This window comes from Esox lucius, chromosome 3, assembly GCF_011004845.1.
Source record: "Esox lucius isolate fEsoLuc1 chromosome 3, fEsoLuc1.pri, whole genome shotgun sequence".
NCBI lineage: Eukaryota > Metazoa > Chordata > Actinopteri > Esociformes > Esocidae > Esox > Esox lucius.
In genome coordinates, this window is record NC_047571.1 from 20583479 (window position 1) to 20605487 (window position 22009).

General features: G+C 42.3%; 1 protein-coding gene across 3 annotated transcripts in view; it reads right to left on the bottom strand.

Moving 5' to 3' along the window:
* Positions 1-3434: 3434 nt before the first annotated feature.
* LOC105007213 (integrin alpha-6) overlaps positions 3435-22009 on the bottom strand; it is a 36315-nt gene continuing 17740 nt past the window's right edge. The window contains exons 12-25 of one of the 3 annotated variants that reach the window (XM_029118541.2): positions 10226-10357; positions 9950-10065; positions 9716-9866; positions 9540-9623; positions 9379-9458; positions 9224-9298; positions 9002-9104; positions 8700-8876; positions 8442-8543; positions 8143-8253; positions 5838-5936; positions 5630-5755; positions 5387-5489; positions 4506-4601 (exon numbers count right to left, since the gene is read on the bottom strand). In XM_029118541.2, coding sequence (XP_028974374.2) covers positions 5415-5489; positions 5630-5755; positions 5838-5936; positions 8143-8253; positions 8442-8543; positions 8700-8876; positions 9002-9104; positions 9224-9298; positions 9379-9458; positions 9540-9623; positions 9716-9866; positions 9950-10065; positions 10226-10357 — 1431 coding nt within the window. In that variant the 3' untranslated portion in view covers positions 4506-4601; positions 5387-5414. Of the gene's footprint in view, positions 4602-5386; positions 5490-5629; positions 5756-5837; positions 5937-8142; positions 8254-8441; positions 8544-8699; positions 8877-9001; positions 9105-9223; positions 9299-9378; positions 9459-9539; positions 9624-9715; positions 9867-9949; positions 10066-10225; positions 10358-22009 lie in introns of all 3 variants that reach the window. The other 2 variants (XM_029118542.2, XM_029118540.2) reach the window with 2 other exon arrangements.

The following is a 22009-nucleotide window of genomic DNA, read 5'->3' on the forward strand; positions in this document are numbered from 1 at the left end:
ATGTGCCCTGCAGTCTGTCCCGAGGGGGAACAAATATTAGTCACTTACCTAACCTTAATGCCAGTGCTTCCTTAACCCTAACACCAGCATTATGTATGATATCTAACCTTACCTAACCTTAATGCCAGTGCTCTGATACCTAACCTTCCTTAACCCTAACACCAGCATTATGTATGATATCTAACCTTACCTAACCTTAACAGCAGTATTGTTATTCCTAACCTTAATGGCAGTACTGTGATATCTAACCTTACCTAACCCTTAATGGCAGTACTGTGATATCCAACCTTACCTAACCCTTAATGGCAGTACTGTGATATCTAACATTACCTAACCCTTAATGGCAGTACTGTGATATCTAACCTTGCCTAAACTTAACGGCAGTACTGTGATATCTAACCTTACATAACCTCAACCCTAACCTTAACCCCAGTACTGTGATAACAAAACATACTTAAATCTGTTATACCTAACCTTTGTAAATGTTTAAGTTATTAGATTTATTAGGATTTGAAACATATGTTTTTTGCTACTTTATTTTGGTTTTGGTGGGGGATTGTAGTATACCCTAATGTAACATATATTTGTCAGATTTACGTACAATGTTACCAATTCCCCACAAATAAATATAATATCAAAGTAGGGCTTTTGGAGTTATGGAGTTGTTTGCAATTACAGAGATGATACGTTTCCTGTAGTTCTTGACCAGGTTTGCACACACTGCAGCAGGGATTTTGGCCCACTCCTCCATACAGACCTTCTCCAGATCCTTCAGGTTTTGGGGCTGTCGCTGGGCAATACGGACTTTCAGCTCCCTCCAAAGATTTTCTATTGGGTTCAGGTCTGGAGACTGGCTAGGCCACTCCAGGACCTTGAGATGCTTATTACGGAGCCACTCCTTAATTGCCCTGGCTGTGTGTTTCGGGTCGTTGTCATGCTAGAAGACCCAGCCACGACCCATCTTCAATGCTCTTACTGAGGGAAGGGAGGTTGTTGGCCAAGATCTCGCGAAACATGGCCCCATCCATCTTCCCCTCAATACGGTGGAGTCGTCCTGTTCCCTTTGCAGAAAAGCATCCCCAAAGAATGATGTTTCCACCTCTATGCTTCACGGTTGGGATGGTGTTCTTGGGGTTGTACTCATCCTTCTCCTTCCTCCAAACACAGCGAGTGGAGTTTAGACCAAAAAGCTCTATTTTTGTCTCAACAGACCACATGACCTTCTCCCATTCCTCCTCTGGATCATCCAGATGGTCATTGGCAAACTTCAGAGGGGCCTGGACATGCGCTGGCTTGAGCAGGGGGACCTTGCGTGCGCTGCAGGATTTTAATCCACGACGGCGTAGTATGTTACTGATGTTTTTTTTGAGACTGTGGTCCCAACTCTCTTCAGGTTATTGACCAGGTTCTGCCGTGTAGTTCTGAGCTGATCCCTCACCTTCCTCATGAACATTGATGCCCCACAAGGTGAGATCTTGCATGGAGCCCCCAGACCAATAGAGATTGACCGTCATCTTGAACTTCTTCCATTTTCTAATAATTGCTCCAACAGTTGTTGCCTTCTCACCAAGCTGCTTGCCTATTGTCCTGTAGCCCATCCCAGCCTTGTGCAGGTCTACAATTTTATCCCTGATGTCCTTACACAGCTCTCTGGTCTTGGCCATCGTGGAGAGGTTGGAGTCTGCTTGATTGAGTGTGTGGACAGGTGTCTTTTATACAGCTAACGAGGCAGTTAATACAGATAATGAGTGGAGAACAGGAGGGCTACTTAAAGAAAAACAAACAGGTCTGTGAGTGCTGGAATTCTTACCAACGTAGGTGATCAAATACTTAAAATGCTAATTAATTATGTAAAAGTTTTTTTTCTGGATTTTTGTTTTAGGTTCCATCTCTTACAGTTGAAGTGTACCTATGATAAAAAATACAGACCTCTACATGATTTGTAAGTAGGAAAACCTGCAAAATCGGCAGTGTATCATATACTATACTCCCCACTGTACATTCTGTGAGATTAATGTCAGTCGTGGGTTTTAACGTTTACATTTTTTAAAATATCTTTTGTTAGATATGTTAGAAAATTGAGAGTTGCTGACATAGTGTCCAATAATTACTTCAAACAATTTTAAATCATCAAACCACTGCATTGTCTTAGCCAACGTGCTGCAGCTCAGTTTCCCGGTCTTGGCAATCTTCTTATAGACTAGGCCATCTTTATGTAGAGCAACAATTATTGTTTTCAGATCCTCAGAGAGTTCTTTGTCATGAGGTGCCATGTTGAACTTCCAGTGACCAGTATGAGGGAGTGTGAGAACGATTACACCAAATTTAACACACCTGCTCCCCCATTCACACCTGAGACCTTGTAACACTAACGAGTCACATGACACCAGGGAGGGAAAATGGCTCATTGAGTCCAATTTGGATATTTTCACTTAAGAGGTCACTTTTGTTGCCAGCGGTTTAGACATTAATGGCCGTGTGTTGTGTTATTTTCAGGGGACAGCAAATGTACACTATTCTACAAGCTGTACACTCACTACTTTACATTGTAGCAAAGTGTCATTTCTTCAGTGTTGTCACACGAAAAGATATAATCAAATATTTACAAAAATGTGAGGGGTGTACTCACTTTTGTGAGATACTGTATGTTATCATACATTACATTCATTCTAATTAAATGGCACCTAATGTAAAATTATAATGTATTGTAATGTATAAATGTATTGTCTCAGGTGTTTACTATGTGATACCAATACATGAGACCACGTTGCACCGGAGCTAGTGGAAATAGTGTTGCCAAACATCATTGACTGTAAACTACCTAATCACCCACAGACTCCACAATAAAACTGCCTGAGCGCAATTTTTTCTATACAACCCTACTCACACACTGTCATTAAAAATAGCCCAATTATGCGGGAAACCTCTCCATCTGGCAAGTGAACTTGGTTGCTAACATTCTACACAGTTCACTCAATTACTGTTCATGTGAGAAAGCCACTACTGAGAAAAGTAGGGGAATATTTATGCTTTTAAATTACTGTGAAATATCTGTAAAATACCAACTAATGCTGTTTTTACAGCTTTTATAAGCCGTTTGACCAAAAGAAAAATGGAACCGCAATTAAGTTTTATAATGGCTGAATATCCAATTCCTCTCATAAATTTCAGCACTACAGTACATGTTCACTGAATGTCCAATTTAAACATACTTTACGTAATTGGATTGTGGAAGAGTTGGTGTGAATGCTACGCTGTTGCAATTCACCTCCAGTAGCTTACAAAATAATCATTTGTGAATTACAATGAACATTTCATTAGATAAAGAAAATAAAATGTGTTGTTAATGATGCCTGAATCAGTGTGTCATACTTTCTGCAATAGGCCTATTAAAGTTGATGTAATACTTTAAAAAAAAGTACAAAGAGACATGATTTTATACACAATGTAAAACATTTATGAAGTTATGGCTTTTTTGGCATGTTACTTCAACAAAATCTACAGCTGTTACTGTGAAAATGTATGTATCTAGAGAATTGACTGGGCCCTGTTTTAGAATGTTTGATTTCTAGATTGAACAACTGACTAGAAGAGAACTAAAACGTCATTCCTCGATTCACTCCTCTGGTCTATTTCAAAAATAAAAAACCAATTGTGTCATATGTAGAGGTTCACAATATTTTCAGTTCTGTATAATGTTAATAGATAAGTACATGATAACATTTACATGATATAGACAAATAGGATAAGAAAGCCATTAAGTAGCAGGGACTATAACTTAAAAATGACCCTAGTTAATGTGCAAAATGCACACTTAATCACAAACTTGAAGAGAGTCAAATTTAACAGATGTTAATTCAAGTTATTTGGAGATGATTGGTCAGTGTGCTTTGAGGCATCCATCCTTCCATACATTGAAAAACCTTCCTGGAAAACTTTATTTGTCCAGTGGAGTATTGTGTAGGTAACATTCTCCACAAACAAAATAAATACACACAAATATACAAAACGTTCTAACCTAAACAAAAAGCGTACATTTACAAAATGTCCAGAGTTCAAAAAGAGAAAACTGGGGTTCTTGACCGGAATGTGCAAGAAGAATGGACACACCCCAAAAAGCGTTTGTATCTGACCAGTGGTCACCATGAATGTCACTTTCATGATGAAATAAGACAAGCAAATACTTAGTAATAATAATTATATTGATCCTCAAAAAGGGACAATTTAATAAAGGGCTGTCTTATTTTACCTTAGAGTATCTAGTCTGCTATTGTAGCATCAGTCTTTAAAGTACACAAAGCTTTTCCACATAGTTCTTTGTATTTCTACGTACAATCAAAAGTCCATACTGGATTCAGGCCTAGGTATGGTCAGAGGAAGACAATGGAATGTTAGGTGGACATTCTGTGTCTGGGAATGTCTGTAGGAATGGGAGCTCCAGCTTTCCACCATTGTTAAGAGTGACTCTCGTTTTTATTCCAGCTTGTTATCCAAGCTTTCTTTTCCAGGCTTTCTAGATGATCATTCTCCTCATTTTTGATACGCACTGCATTGTAACTGGGAACGCTGTCGTCATACTTGGAGCGTTTGAAAAAACCCCACTGTTGGAAAAATCAAAAAACTGTAATTATTAAACATTTTAACAACATTAAAGGAATAGTTTACCCTCACATCAAACTATATCAAATCGGACAATGTTTGGTGGCGAGGGAAACTATTGCTTAAAAGCAGTGTGCCAAACAAATCTCATGGAGAGAAGATTTGTCTGCTGGTTTTTGTTTTTTCTTTCACTTAAGACCTAGAAAACCAGGTGAGGGGAGTTCCTCATTAATCAGTGACCTTAACCAATCAAGAACAAGAGACCAGCTGACATCACAGTCCATGGAAGGAGTTTAACAACTGTGTATTAAGATCAGATATGATTGAACAGTAGGAGGAAATACTGAGCCGTTGCTGCAGAAAGCTGAAATACAGTAGCACTACCCTAAAAACCAGGCTGAGAGGGAGGAAGTTCCAACAGCAACCACAGAAGCAGACACCAGAAAGAGATGAAGAACACAAAGATCCAACCCAGAGGGTCTTTGGCATAATAAGAGAACTGTTGATTCATACATATGGCATCATGATTTTCTACCAAAATAAGCATTCATCCCATAGCCATGCAACAGTCCATAACTCAATAACAGTTGGAAAGAAGGAACAAGTTCTACCCATTCCATCATAACAGCATTGCAGTTGATTTCTTAGCTCTGAGCCTCTTTCCACCCTGTCAATTAGCCACAGCATGTTGCCCCTAGCGATACAGAGTTAGTCTGCACCGCGCCCGTCCCTCCTGCATGCCACTCTGTGCCCCCTGGGATGTACAGGTGGGTATAGATGTGTTTACCCCCGAGACAGCGTCTCTCTCACTCTCTTTACGGGTCAGACGATGTCAATCTCTCTTTCTCAGAGGCTGAGGCATCGTCTTTGTTTTTCCCGAAGAAGCCACACTAAAAATAATTAATTGCATTAGTGTTTTTGTGTGTGCGTAGGGGCATGTGTCTGTACGTTTGTGTGTTTTAATACGTGTGTAGTATAATGTACTGCAGACAGCGATGCTGTAGATGTATCGGTGCTCCTTTAGTCTTACCTTCCAGAGCAGGAAGGCCAGCAGGCCAAGCATCAGCAGCCCTAACAAGATGGCTAACAAGATGGGCCACCAGGGCGTTCCCCCGTATTGGGCCATAAGACGCTCTGGGAACACTGTTACTTTCATCTGAGGAGAAAACGCATCCATCAAAATTAATAGGTAGTCACAGTCAAATATTCCTGTTTCCAATGTAAAACTGATGAAGTACCTGTGTCTCTGTGTTTTTCAGGATCATGTTCTCAGCTATACCGTCCACTTTGAGAGAGGCTGTCACTATCACCTCCAGATAGTTCAGCTCGGAGTACTCCTGTTGAAGGAAGTATAAGGACAAATTGAGACCCACAGAAAAGACATCAAGTGTGTGTGTGTGTGTGTACACCTACACTTGTGAGAACCAAAAAAACATGTAAAATCTGCAAAAAGTTAGGACATTTTGCCAGTATTCAAATCTATTTTTGTTGTGGGGTTAGGTTTAGGGTTATATTGAGGTTTAGGGTTGGAATTAGAGTTAATCTTAGGGATTACGGGTTAGGTTTAGATATTATGGTTTTGGGGGTTATTGTTATGTTTAGAGTAATGTTTAGGTGTTAGGTTATTGTTTTGTGGGTTAAGGTTAGATTTAGGGTTTATTTAGGGTTAGGAAAAATATAATTATGTTAATGGAAATGCAACCCTGTTTTCAAAAAAGTTGGGATGTTGCGTAAAATTCAAATGAAACAGAATACAATGATGTACATTTATCCCCGTACTTAACTGAAAATAGTACAAAGAAAACATATCAAATGTTGAAACTGAGTTTTTGGAAAAATACATGCCCATTTTGGATTTGATGCCAAAAACATGTTTCCCAATAGTTAGTACAGGAGCATGTTTACCACTGTATTGCATCTCTTCTTATAACAACACTCTGTAAGCATTTGGGAACTGAGGAGACTGTGACGGCCCTCTCACTCTGCCTTACTGTGTCTGTTCTAGTCCTTGCAGTTTAGTAGGCAGAGTTGAGAGGGTCATTGTTGTTGATTGGGAGCACCTGTGGCTGGTATTTCCCAGACAAAGAAAGGAAAGAAACAGAGTGCTCCATGTAGCACTTAACTTATTTTGGACTTTTGTTTGTTAATCTTTTGCTCTTCATATAACACATACATTCAACCAATCATGCCACTCATCAACCCACTATATTACTGATATACTGAATATCACACCTCATAGACCTTTCTTTTTGGTTAATGAAGTTGATAAATTATTTGATTACTTTCTATTCAACTTGTGGACTCCCATTTTATCATGGCTTTTGAGCCGAGGTTGTGACAAGAACAATTGTTGTAGTTTTGAAAGTGAAAGGTTTTCCCATTCTTGCTTGATATAGGATATCAGCTACTCAACAGTTCGGAGACTCCTTTGTCAAATTCTTCGTTTCATAATGCGCCAAATATTTTTAATTTGTGACAGATTTGTACTGTAGCCAGGCCAGTTTAGCACCCAGACTCGTTTATTACAGAGCCATGCTGTAATACGTGCAGAATGTAGTTTGGCATTGTCTTGCTGAAATAAGCAAGGCCTTCCCTGAAAAAGACATAATCTGGATGGCAGCATAAGTTGCACCTGTATATATTGTTCAGCATTAACGGTGCCTTCACAGATGCAAGTCACCCATGCCATGTGCACTAATGCCCCACCATACCATCACAGATGCTGGCTTTTGAATTGTGCCCTGATCAGAAGCCGGATGGTCCCTCTCCTCTTTAGTCCCGAGGACGTAGCGTGAAGGATTCCCACAAATTATTTCACATTTGTTTCATAAGACCACAGGGCATTTTTCCACTTCACCTTAGTCCATCTAAAAGGAGCTCTGGCCCAGAGAAGGTGGCGGTGTTTCTGGATCTTGTTGGTTTCCTAGAATCATGTCTGTTTTTAATGCAGTGCCGCCTGAGGGCCCAAAGATCACAGCCATCCAATATTGGTTTTTGGCCTTTGTCTACAAAGATTTCTCCAGATTCACTGAATCTTTTAATGATATTATATACTGTAGATCATGAGATCCCCAAACTCTTTGCAATTTTACATTGAGAAACGTTATTCTTAATTGGTTGCACTATTTGCCTGCACAGTCTTTCACAGAGTGATGAACCCCTCCCCATCTTTACTTCTAAAAGACTCATCCTCTCTGGGATGCACTTTTTATACCCAATCATGTTACTGAGATGTTGCCAATCAACCTAATTAGTAGTGAGATGTTCTTTTTTGAAATGTGATGCTGGCATCAAATTTAAAGTGGGTATTTATTTCTCAAGAAACAATAACATTTCTCAGTTTCAACATTTTCAACATTTGTTGTCTTTGTACTATTTTCTATTGAATATAGTGTTTAAAGGATTTGCACATCAATGCATTTAGTTTTCTTTACATTTTACACAGTGTCCCAACCTTTTTGGAAACAAGGTTGCACATTCTTTGCATAGCAATTAAGGTGTTTCATCAATACAGTAAAACAATCGCATGTATGTGTGTTTCACCTCCAGGAATGTGGTGTTCCAGAGTCGAGAACGGAGCAGGATGACTGCATTACTGTCCAGATCATGTAGAGGGCAACGAATCTCAACACACTTTGCCCCATCACCACACGACTGTAAACACATGTTATAGTTAAGCTGGTAAATAAACATAAACATATTACAATTATAAAAGTGTAGGGGCAAGAGTTGATGACCTAAAAACTCAACATATAAACATTGATAAAGTGTAGAGGTAAGAGACCTGATGACCTAATAAAACAACATAAACATTGAGTTTAGGGGTATAAGATAGTTGTTACCAGAGTAGCGGATTTTCTCTCTTTGTTCAGTAGTGCTGAGATTGTTCCTTCTGACGGCTTGGTCTCTTTGGTGGCTCGTCTCTTCCTGGAGTTGCTAGACTCCTGGAAAGAGAGTTACATAGATATTATTATTTGGAACAAAGCGTTTGTTTGTAAGCACTTTGAGAACCCATCAACAGAGTTAACTGCATTGGGAAAGGCTGCATGTCAAAGGAGTTTGACTACACATTGACAAAATTGCGTAAAGTGTTTGCTAACCTCTTTGAGTGTGTGTGGGTTTATCTCGCTCTCTGGGGAGCATGTGATCTGTCCAAGACCTTGGGCGTTCATCTTCATCAAGTACAAGATCCATTTCCCTTCCATTGTCTCCTTTGGCCAATTGATAATCAGATAGGAGGTGCCATACGTTTTCAGGGCCCTCCCCAGGTTGATCATCTGTCAATCAAAAGACAGGTAAAGGAAAGGTAAGTTCAGTTTACAGTAAAATACAAAATGCACTTGTTTGATAAGAACATGCCTATAAGATAAGATTCCTAAAATATGGAAATAAAAAGACTAACCCTGAACTCAAACTCGATGAGACTGCCGACGTCTCCTTCGGTCTTCATGGCACTCTCTCCTTTAGCCTCTCCAGAGAAATAGACCTGGGAGGGCTTGGCCAGCCTTGGGAAACAGGAAACACCCAGTGAGTACAAACACACCAAAAACCTTGCTGATTCTCAGATGCTGGGAGGTAACAGAACATTTGAACATATATTAAAGTAAAAAATATTTTGTTCTACCCTGTGAGGGAGAGTTGCAGCTCGATCTCCACTTTAGCCTTGGCCTTGACTTCGACTGGGTCCTGGACACTTGTCCTGAAAAGTCGTAGGTCAAATCAGCAAATATGGTCAGTGTGGTTGTACTGCCATTGCTGGGAGTTGGAGTGTATACTCACGTTCCTAGTTGAAGGTCTATCTCCAGGTCTGTGGTGTCCAGGGGAATGCCTGCTGTACTCAGGATGATGTAAAACTTCACCTAAACACACACACACACACAGGTTAGCATTTACACACATGCACACTGTTTAGCGATTGTGATCAGATTTTGGTGTCTCACCCATGAGTTTCGTTTGAAGGGGTTCCCCAGGTCACACACTGCCTGAGAGCCGTTAGTATTGGCCTTACAGATCACCTGCCTTTCCTACAATCATACCAACAACCAATCACAACTCAGTACCAGTCTGCCAGATGGAGGAGGAGAAAGAGAGGTAGAAGACGATTGGTGGAACTTACTGCAGAGTAGTCGGCTGAGTAGGTGAGAGTTGATGGTAAGGAGGCAACCAGTGTTGCCTCATGAGCATCATCTCCATTCTCATTGGTCACTGTGATCTCCAGGGCGATGTCTTTCTGGACGCTAAGGGAAACCACTGTCACGTTATCCGTCCTGCAAAGACAACAGCAGATGATGATGTCAGAACTGATTCCAATGACATGTGATGAATGGTTAGGTTTAGGGGTTATACTCACACTTTTAAAGGACTAAATTCATCCGTGTTGGGTTCTTTGTAGCAGAAGCGATGCTGGAGCTTTAATTTACTCTGACACACATTATCACTGCCACAGCCCTCTTTCCGGAAATTCACCTGCACACATGGAAGAACATGCAATTAAGACAAACTCCTGCTAGAACAGAGAGAACAGGCACAATTTCATATTTAGTTGACCTAAATCTAACACATTGGAGACTGATTTAATACTCTACCATAATTATTATATAATATTGTTACAATAATATTACCATACCATTACAGGCTTTTGGGGTTTGGGGTTGAGAATGGGCGATATTCCTGGAATCTGTCGTCTTGTTCTTTTGGGGTTCTCTATCTCCACATTAACCTGGACGGGGATTCCCCTGAGCTTGTCCTTAATGTTCTCCTGTTGGTGACAGACACAGAGTTACTGATATGAGATCCACTGTATTGACTTCTTACCCAGAGTTACTGACACAAGATCCATGGTACCAACTATGCACTAAATAGTATTATAATATTTCTATAATATTCACTGTAGTGTTTTTAATTGTGTCTATATGAATACTATAGTATTCACTGCAGTATTTTTGTGTTATACATTGTAGTCTTTGCTGTAGCATACTGCAGTATTTAATGCAATAGATGCAGATATTAATACAGTACTTACCATAATGTTCATGGTTCATGAGAGTTATGCATTTGTACTTGAGTAGGTGTATATACTTTATACAGCTGTGGCCCAAAATCTTCTTCAAATAACTCACATTGTATCTAAAAATAAGTTTCAAATTGACCAACATATTTGGTCTCCACAATTCATTATTTTACTGTAAATATTACATACTCTTTGTTTGTGATTCAGAATCTAATATATCAATTTAAACCAGAAAATAAACAGAAATGGTGTTGACAAAATAATTGAAACCCTAGGCTCAATATTTGGTTCCACAGCCTTTTGCCAAAATAACTGCAATCAAGAGCTTCCTATAGCCATGGAAGAGCTACCTGCACCACTGTACTGACAGTTTGGCCCACTCTTCTTATGCAAACGGCTACTGTTCGGTTCTTTAAGAATCTCCCCACCGAACGGGGCATCAGGAGAGGACACGTTGTTATGACTCGTTGTGGTTTTTTATTTAAACTGATTGATTTTCCACAAACAGCTAATCAGTCCACAAAACGTAGCTCAATGTAGAGAAACAACAGCTTACCGGTGGCGCATCTCTCCTGACGAGACATGTCAAAACCAATGCTCGCTCCTGCTTATAGCCCGTGCTTATTCAGTACTGGAGTTGAAACGCGGATTTTACTGGTCCACATTTCAACTCTTGACTGGCCCGTGCTCTAATCAGGTAAATTAACCTCCCACCTAGTTACCTGCGTTACATTGCTGTTGAACACCCGTGACGTAGTAAACGCTACACCTCCCACTTGACCGACTGATCATGTGATTTAAGACGGTCACAGAGAAACATTACATACAATTTTTTTTTTTTCCACATCTTGATTATGAAGAATAGGACCCCGTCCAGACATCTCCCCTGGTATTCTGCCAGGTTTGGTCACATAGGGTATGTGCTCTTCATTGTTCATGAACGATGGTGCAAGTGGTGCCAAAGGCAGCATAGATACGTACCAACCAGCGAGGGAGAGAAAGAAAGCTAGAGAGATAAAGAGAGAAAGATCCTGAGGTAATGCCTTCAGTATTGGAGGTCTGGGCGCTTAGGCAGCGCAGTCTAGGAGTTACTGGTCTTCCACAGGGATGAAAACTACCAGTCTCCTCACGTCTCTCCGTAGGATGACTGACGTCAGCTGCTGAGGGTTCCTCCTAAATTGCCCAACCATAAGGGAGGCAGGGAGGCCTACACACGTCTTAACGTCAGCATCTCTCACAAGTCATTTCTTGTCAGGGTACACGGCCTGGATCCGTCCGAGCCGGAATTGCCCTCGCAGTGCGTTTTGATCAGCAATCCAAACAATGTCACCGACTGCTACATTCCTTTGGATCCGGTGCCACTTTGGTCGAACGAATTGGTTAGGTCCAGCAAGTTCGCTCCACTTCTTCCAGAACATATCCACACCAATCTGGATGGCTCTGAGACGGCGCCAGGGATGGGTGTATAAATCAATTCCTCCTGTATCTCCCCCTTGCCTGGTTCTCCCGAGAAGTAGAGTATTGGGGGTCAAGTACTCTACAGAGTCTTCCTGTTCTTGTGCCCTGGCGTCAATCGGCCTTTCATTTGTGAGGTTAGCTGCCTGGTAGAAGAGGGTTTGGAGTTCACCCCAGGTAAGTGAGCTTGTTGTCCCTCCGAGGCTAGTGAGAGCCCTTTTTATGAGCTTAACTGCAGCTTCCGCAGCCCCGTTGCGATGAGGTGAGTCAGCCGGATGAAAGTTACATGCCCACACTGTCCCATTCTTGGCGGCTTTATCCTCTATGGATGCTTCCTGTAAGGTAGCCAAGTACCTCTGTAAGTCTTGTAGGGCAGGTTTAGCTCCAATAAAATTGGTTCCCCTATCTGACCACAACTTTCTGGGATGGCCTCTCAATGCCACAAAGCGAGAGTAAGTTTGGAGAAAGCCCTCAGATGATTGGTCGTCAACGAGGTCCACATGAACTGCCCTTGATGCCATGCAACAGAATACTATGCCCCACACTTTTTTTCCTGTTCTTTTCTTGACAGCATCCTTGATTTCAAAGGGGCCAAAGAGGTCAAGTGTGGTGTACTCAAATGGGTTAGCACGCTGTGAGCGTTCTGGCGGCAGATCACTCATCATCTGCTTGCACATCTTCCCTTTCAGTTTGCGACATGTAATACAGTCATTCGCAACTTTCTTTACTATTCTTCGACCTTGCACAATCCATGCTTTCCTCCTGGTGCGCAGAAGCGTGGCAGCAACACCTTCATGGTTCTCGTTATGAGCTTCTCTTGACAGTAGCGTTGCAAGCCATGAACGAAACGGAATTAAAGGAACAGCTGTTCCATCTTCTTTCCAAGACTGGATTCGTCCTCCACAAAGAAGGGTTCCTGTGCGCTCGTCTTTGTGGACCACCAAGCGATTTAGTGTTGAGTCCAGGAACTGACTGCCATCTTGGGCTGCGAGGACCAGGTCTTTGAAGGCTTGCGCTCTCTCCTCAGTAGACAGGATAGAGTGGTTTGCCTCCCACTTTGAGGAGTCTGGTACCTGGCGTTTTCCCAGCCAAGTTTCTGAAGCCCGTCGAGTCCAGGCTATGGCACCACACAGCTTGGACAGAGAACTGAAGCGTTGAGGTTCCACAAGGCGCACCAGTCCAACTGCCCAGGACCTTCTCCGTCTGTCTGTCGCTGCTGTTGCACTCGGGACAGCTGGTGAAGTCGGTTGGTTGACTCCATCGTGCTTAAGGTCCCCCTTCTTGAGGTCCGCCTTGATATTAGGCCCACTGAGGCCAGTTCTTCCTTTTAACTGGGCCCTGGTGACCACTGCTGAGAAGGCTTTACGCTGAAGTTTTCCCACATCTTCAGCTGCAGAGGGTGTAATCTCACTGGCCATCTTCATAGGCCAGTCCGTCTTGGGTAATTTCAGGAACTCTGGGCCTTGCTGCCACCTTGACCCTTCGTTAAGTTCCTCAGGAGTCGCACCTCTGGTAAGTATGTCAGCAATGTTTCGTCTGCCTTCAATCCACCTCCAATCTTCTACATGTCCGGCTTTCTGAATCTCACCGATTCGGTTAGCGAAAAAGGTCTGGAAGCCGTAGCTGTCCTTTTGGATGGCTGCCAGGATTGTTTGGCTATCCACAAAGTGAATCCATTTGTCTATTTTAATGCGGCAGTGCTTCTCAAAATACTTTTTTAGGCGGGTAGCGAAGACCGCGCCACAGAGTTCCGCCTTGATCACATCTCCCTTTTGGTCCAGAGGGGTGAGTTTAGCCTTGGATTCCACCAACTTCGTAACAACTTTATCATGAGTTTCCCACCGCAGGTAGAGTACAGCTCCATAGGAGGATTCACTTCCATCTGAGAACGTGATCCCTGTTGGTGGGCCTATGGCTCCTGATGGTGTTAGGCTCCTCTCAAACCTTACCTGGCCAAGCCTCACGAATTCTTCAAAGAGCGTTATTGCGGCTTCTCGAAGTTTTAGTGAGAGAGGGGCATCCCATGTGTCTTTAGATGGTCTGTCCTTGCCAGCTTCCTGGAATGATTCTCGTACCAACATCACTCCCTTCTGCTTGGCTGGTGAGGCAAGACCAACCGGGTCATATAATGCGGCAATCTGGCAAAGTAGTATGCGTCGGGTAAGGGGATTTGGTGTTCCTTCCCTGACATCCTCCATGCTCAGATTAACTCCTGTCCTCATTTTCCCTCTTTTCTTAGAGAAGTTGATAGAAGTCAGCAACCGAAGCTTGTCGGTCTCAGGTTCGTAGCCGACCCCAAGTGCTTTATTCTCACCATCATGCATTTGATTGGGCAGTACCAGGGTCCTGGGTACAATTGTCTCAGTAGGGGATCCACTCCTCCCACTTTGGCGTGACAGAACCCATGGTTTGAGGAAGAAGCCTCCTGCTCTCAAAATCTCCTCCACCCCTTTGGTGATTCTTTCCAGCGTCTTGAGGTCATCGTAAGAGGTCAGGATATCATCCACATAGCTGTCCTCAGTTAGAGCTCGCCGTTCTTCAATCATATCAGCAAACTGAGGAAGATTGGCTGTCTCCTTCATTGCAACTTGAGCGATACATCCTGCAGGTTTATCACCGATGTTGACTCTGACGACTGCAAACTCCTCAATGTTGTCCTCAGGGTTGTCTCTCCAGAGGAAGCGGTGGAGGTGAACTTCATCATCTTTCAACCACACTGAGTTGTACATCTTTTTCACGTCACCCAGTGCAGCATGGAGTCCACTCCTAAACCTCAGAAGGACACCTCTGATGGGATTGAGTACATCTGGACCCTTGTGAAGGAGATCATTTAGACTTATGCCTCTGAATTCTTGGCTACTATTCCACACAATTCTCACAGGGGTTGAGGAGGAGTGAGGGTTCGGTGCAACCAGATGGCTGATGTACCATTTAGGTCCTTCCCAGTTGTCAATTTCCTCCCTTGTGAGTTTTGCAACAGCCCCTCTTGAAACCATTTCGTGTATTTGTTTTTTGTATGCAGCCTTCCACACAGGTTCCTTCTCCAGACGCTTCTCAGTATTTTTGAAGGTTGCCTCCACTGCCTGCCGATTGTCTGGCAGTTTTGTGAGGTCTGTCTTCCAGGGATAAGCTGCGTCCCAGTGGGGAGAGTTGCTGTGTTTGTCCGCCAGCACGTATGTTAAGCACTCTTTTACCTTTTCCAGGTCCCGCTCTTCCTTGAGGGTCATTTCTTTTCCACCAGGGGGGCACCTACCACACTTGCAGCCGCCACATTGAGGACTGCAAGCTGCTCCAATGCTGTCCCACCTGAACCACTCGAAGACCTCTTTGTTGGCTGTTGCGGTGCTCCGGACAAACTCAGGTCTTTCATCTTCTTGAGGTATGATGGTCTCTTTATACGCCATCGAGGCTGATCTCATGGTCCTAGCTAGGTGAGTTTCAGAGCGGTACACGGCCAGGTCGACTGTCTCAATGAGATTGGGATGGGTTCCCCCAACAGTCTTTCCCAGCGGGCCGTCCCAGAGAACGAGGTCTTCCACAATCTTGATTGGCTGGGGAACAAGACGACCTTCCCGGTGACTGATAAGGAGGTCAATCTTTGTGGGACGGACAAGTTCGTCTCTGGGTACATCCGGGAAGAATTTCTGCAGTTGTTCGGCAGTGACTGATTGAGTCACCTCCGCAATGTTTTCCAGGCCATAGCAGAGAATTCTATGCTCTGCCACTTTTCCCTTGGATGTCTTTACCTTCAGCCGCAGGGAATATCTTTTGGTCAAGACAGTCTTTTTCATCCCCCCAACTCCATGGACTATAAGCCTGATGTTCTCACCGCACAGTCCAAGGTGATCAGCTGTTTCATTTGTGATATAATTGGTGTCAGATGCAAGGTCGATTAGGGAGCCAACAAGGCAACCCGAGTTTGTCGTTACTTCCATCAGCATCATCACCACTGGATGTTCTTGCAGTCCATCTCCAGCCTTGCCGCATACAGTTGATGAGATCTTATTTGAGAACGCATTCTTGTATTGCTCTCTTTGTTCTGGAGTAAGCTCAGCCAGGAACTCCTCTTGTTTGTTGGTTAAGCCAAGTTTCTTTCCTCCAAATTTTATGGTACTCTGCTCCTCACTGCTGCGGTCTTTCTTTGGAGTCGGTGGCTTTGGGCACAGAAGGTAATTGTGGTCCGACACCCCTCCTCTCCGACAGTCTACTTTTGGGCAGAGGTATCTGGGTGTGCATCCTTTCCCATCCTTGGGGTGGGGCCGCAAACACTTGGAGCACAACCCTAGCTTCTTCAAATGGGCCCTTTTTCTTAAGAGATCTTGCTCTCTGAAGACCTTGCAGGCAAATAGCTTGCCGGCATGGGAGTCATCTCCACAGACAGTACAGCTGGGATAGTCATCCTTCTGACCTGCGGTGGATTTTGTGAAAGCCATCCTCCCTCTTTTATCTGAGTAGTCTGCAGCACCCCTTTCCGCAGGGCCTTTATCTGCAGGGCTTGGTTCCAACTGATCCAACTCTTCTAGAATCTCCTCCTGCTTCTTCAAGAATCCTAGAAGGCAATCAAAATGATGCCGTGGAGAGAACCTATTTGCTGGGTCAGTTTTGTGGATAATCCAATCCTTCTTGAGTGAACTGGGAAGCTTGCTTTCAAGAGATTGAGCAACAACACGGTTCTTCACAGCATCCTCTTCACCAAGAATCTGGAGGTTGCACAGTGCCCTTTCCACAGCCTGGATCAATTCAATAGTTCTTCTTGGATTGTTTCCTTTGACGGGTGGAAGAGACTGGACCTCGTTGGTGATCATTAGGACTATTTTCGCTTTGTTCCCGTATTTGCTGTCCAGCAGCCTGAACATATCGTCGGCAGATTCACAGCTAGATAGAACGAGATCCTTCTTGACCTTTTCGTGGAGACTATTTAATAAGTGGAACTTTTTTATACATTCCACACCTTGTGGGTTACCCAATTCTTCTAGGTCCAACCACTCAGTCTTCCAGCGATAATAGTCCCTCATGTCACCTAAGAAAGTGGGAAGCCGTGCTCTTTCAAGGCTGATTTGAGGCTGGAAATTAAGGATTCCTTTGGTCCTATCTGGGCTGCTTTGCTGTAAAAGGGGTCGGGTGTTCATGTCTGATGCCCCCGTGTACGGTTTGGGCTTCAACTTGAAATCAGCAGACATGTCAGGGAGAGAAAGAGAAGCAGCATCTGGTCTCGGATCACCAACCGCGCTGCCATAATCTCCCAAGTTTCTTTCTCTACCCTTTACTCGGTCTGCTTCGTCGTCCTCCAGTTTATCAGACAGTGCCAGGACCCTCTTCTTCAGTGTCTTGTGGCGTGTCCTGAGATCTAATGCCTTCGGACCAGAAACCAACTCCTTCCACTCTACCAGCATTTCTCCGAGCTCGATGACCTCTCCTTCAAGACCTCTATTCCTTAGCCTGCGATCCTTGATTGGCGTCCGAGGGTTAACTTCCTCTTCCTCTGCCTGAGTGATAGCCGACTCAGCGGTTTCAGCCTGCCTGAAGAAAATTTCCCCTGCGTAACTGGTCCAAAAGGTTTCCTGGGTGACTTTCTTTACCTCAAGGAACCTTTTCTCACACTCTGCCGTCTTTACATCGATTTGGGTTGCAGAATCTATAACCTCTTTATCTGTCGACTCCCTCAGGGCTTCAGCATACTCATGTCCCGCATCTGTGACTTTAGAAAAGTCCACCCTGAAAATCTTCCATTCTTCGAGAACTTCAATCGGTTCCAAAAGTCCCGATTTGGTGAGAGTATGAGACCTTTTTGTGAATGAAGCCTGTGCTCTTGATCGCACACTTTTAAGCTTTTCCAAGTCTGCCATTGTAAATCCCTTTATGTTGACTGGAGAGCTGTCACTTCGTGTGCACACTTTTAACCTTGATCAACGGGCAGTTTAATTAATGATAAACTTGGGAGTCAGTCACAGAAGAGAAATGAGAGGCCGACTGATCCTGGGTTGATTGAGCTTCCTTAATGAAGCAGTCTGTGGCTGATTTTCACTGCACTTGATCCAGTGCAGTGGGCCGCGGTTTATAACTGTTCGGTTCTTTAAGAATCTCCCCACCGAACAGGGCATCAGGAGAGGACACGTTGTTATGACTCGTTGTGGTTTTTTATTTAAACGGATTGATTTTCCACAAACAGCTAATCAGTCCACAAATAGCAGGTTATAAACCTAAAACGTAGCTCAATGTAGAGAAACAACAGCTTACCGGTGGCGCACCTCTCCTGACGAGACATGTCAAAACCAATGCTCGCTCCCGCTTATAGCCCGTGCTTATTCAGTACTGGAGTTGAAACGCGGATTTTACTGGTCCACGTTTCAACTCTTGACTGGCCCGTGCTCTAATCAGGTAAGTGAACCTCCCACCTAGTTACCTGCGTTACATTGCTGTTGAACACCCGTCACGTAGTAAACGCTACAGCTACACAACATTGTGCTTCACCAAAAATCTCTAATTTATTCCACGGGAGATTGTCCCAGAAGGATTTCGATTTTTTAATCCCAACAGATCGCAACAAATCGCAGACTGGTATTTTTTCTCTCAGTAATTGGTGTCCTACCATCCAACACTGTTTAAATGAATTGGTGTTGGATGGCGCAAGCTGAAACTATCTTACAGTATGTTGATTTCCAAAAGTTGAATCTGTGTGGCAGTTGATCAACATGCTTTCTCCATCATTTGCTTTCACAATCGTCCCTCAAGTTTTCTCTTACGGGAGGTTTGGTACAGTTGCATAGTCTTTAAACATCTTGATAATATTACATATATATTTAAATTCCCACATTCTTTTTTAATGTAAAAATGTTTATGGTATGAAAATCTGGATATCTCCTTATTCCTCATTATATGACAACATTGTATAATAAGCAGTACACAAACAAGTCGTTACGTTCCGATACCAACCTAGCAGGACTTCTCCATTAAAAGAGTCCATGAATGGGATGAAAACTGTCACGATTATGTACTGTAGTGGTATGTATAATGATGCAAGGAGAGCTATTCTAGTCATGTGTTCTCTATGCCAAGTTACTGATCATGCCAAGTGCTGCAGAGGGCTGGTTGGTCGTGGAGAAATAGCCAGTAAAAAAGAGACATCTGCTTATGGCTTCACAAAATGACACCAGAGAAGCAAGACACACTATGTAACTTGTCTGTTTAAATCCTAAGGAGTGACAATATTTTGGGCTTCTTTCTGCTTCTAGTAAAGTGAGTTATGTAGTAGGCTACACTAGTAAAGTGAGTTATGTAGTACACTAATAAAGTGAGTTATGTAGTAGGCTACACTAGTAAAGTGAGTTATGTAGTAGGCTGAACTAGTAAAGTGAGGTATGTAGTAAGCTACACTAGTAAAGTGAGTTATGTAGTAGGCAACACTAGTAAAGTGAGTTATGTAGTAGGCAACACTAGTAAAGTGAGTTATGTAGTAGCCTGAACTAGTAAAGTGAGGTATGTAGTAGGCTACACTAGTAAAGTGAGTTATGTAGTACACTAATAAAGTGAGTTATGTAGTAGGCTACACTAGTAAAGTGAGTTATGTAGTACACTAGTAAAGTGAGTTATGTAGTAGGCTACACTAGTAAAGTGAGTTATGTAGTAGGCTACACTAGTAAAGTGAGTTATGTAGTAGGCTACACTAGTAAAGTGAGTTATGTAGTAGGCAACACTAGTAAAGTGAGTTATGTAGTAGCCTGAACTAGTAAAGTGAGATATGTAGTAGGCTACACTAGTAAAGTGAGTTATGTAGTACACTAGTAAAGTGAGATATGTAGTAGGCTACACTAGTAAAGTGAGTTATGTAGTACACTAGTAAAGTGAGTTATGTAGTAGGCTACACTAGTAAAGTGAGTTATGTAGTAGGCTACACTAGTAAAGTGAGTTATGTAGTAGGCTACACCAGTAAAGTGAGTTATGTAGTAGGCTACACTAGTAAAGTGAGTCATGTAGTACACTAGTAAAGTGAGTTATGTAGTAGGCTACACTAGTAAAGTGAGTTATGTAGTAGGCTACACCAGTAAAGTGAGTTATGTAGTAGGCTACACTAGTAAAGTGAGTTATGTAGTAGGCTACAATAGTAAAGTGATTTATGTAGTACACTAGAAAAGTGAGTTATGTAGTAGGCTACAATAGTAAAGTGAGTTATGTAGTACACTAGTAAAGTGAGTTATGTAGTAGGCTACACTAGTAAAGTGAGTTATGTAGTAGGCTGAACTAGTAAAGTGAGGTATGGAGTAGGCTACACTAGTAAAGTGAGTTATGTAGTAGGCTACACTAGTAAAGTGAGTTATGTAGTACACTAATAAAGTGAGTTATGTAGTAGGCTACACTAGTAAAGTGAGTTATGTAGTAGGCTGAACTAGTAAAGTGAGGTATGTAGTAAGCTACACTAGTAAAGTGAGGTATGTAGTAAGCTACACTAGTAAAGTGAGGTATGTAGTAGGCAACACTAGTAAAGTGAGTTATGTAGTAGCCTGAACTAGTAAAGTGAGTTATGTAGTAGCCTGAACTAGTAAAGTGAGTTATGTAGTAGGCTACACTAGTAAAGTGAGTTATGTAGTACACTAGTAAAGTGAGTTATGTAGTAGGCTACACTAGTAAAGTGAGTTATGTAGTAGGCTACACTAGTAAAGTGAGTTATGTAGTAGGCTACACTAGTAAAGTGAGTTATGTAGTAGGCTACAATAGTAAAGTGAGTTATGTAGTAGGCTACAATAGTAAAGTGATTTATGTAGTACACTAGAAAAGTGAGTTATGTAGTAGGCTACAATAGTAAAGTGAGTTATGTAGTAGGCTACAATAGTAAAGTGATTTATGTAGTACACTAGAAAAGTGAGTTATGTAGTAGGCTACAATAGTAAAGTGAGTTATGTAGTACACTAGTAAAGTGAGTTATGTAGTAGGCTACACTAGTAAAGTGAGTTATGTAGTAGGCTGAACTAGTAAAGTGAGGTATGAAGTAGGCTACACTAGTAAAGTGAGTAATGTAGTAGGCTACACTAGTAAAGTGAGTTATGTAGTACACTAATAAAGTGAGGTATGTAGTAGGCTACACTAGTAAAGTGAGTTATGTAGTACACTAATAAAGTGAGTTATGTAGTAGGCTACACTAGTAAAGTGAGTTATGTAGTAGGCTGAACTAGTAAAGTGAGGTATGGAGTAGGCTACACTAGTAAAGTGAGTTATGTAGTAGGCTACACTAGTAAAGTGAGTTATGTAGTACACTAATAAAGTGAGGTATGTAGTAGGCTACACTAGTAAAGTGAGTTATGTAGTAGGCTACAATAGTAAAGTGATTTATGTAGTACACTAGAAAAGTGAGTTATGTAGTAGGCTACAATAGTAAAGTGAGTTATGTAGTACACTAGTAAAGTGAGTTATGTAGTAGGCTACACTAGTAAAGTGAGTTATGTAGTAGGCTGAACTAGTAAAGTGAGGTATGGAGTAGGCTACACTAGTAAAGTGAGTTATGTAGTAGGCTACACTAGTAAAGTGAGTTATGTAGTACACTAATAAAGTGAGGTATGTAGTAGGCTACACTAGTAAAGTGAGTTATGTAGTACACTAATAAAGTGAGTTATATAGTAGGCTACACTAGTAAAGTGAGTTATGTAGTAGGCTGAACTAGTAAAGTGAGGTATGTAGTAAGCTACACTAGTAAAGTGAGGTATGTAGTAAGCTACACTAGTAAAGTGAGGTATGTAGTAGGCAACACTAGTAAAGTGAGTTATGTAGTAGGCAACACAAGTAAAGTGAGTTATGTAGTAGCCTGAACTAGTAAAGTGAGTTATGTAGTAGGCTACACTAGTAAAGTGAGTTATGTAGTACACTAGTAAAGTGAGTTATGTAGTAGGCTACACTAGTAAAGTGAGTTATGTAGTAGGCTACACTAGTAAAGTGAGTTATGTAGTAGGCTACAAT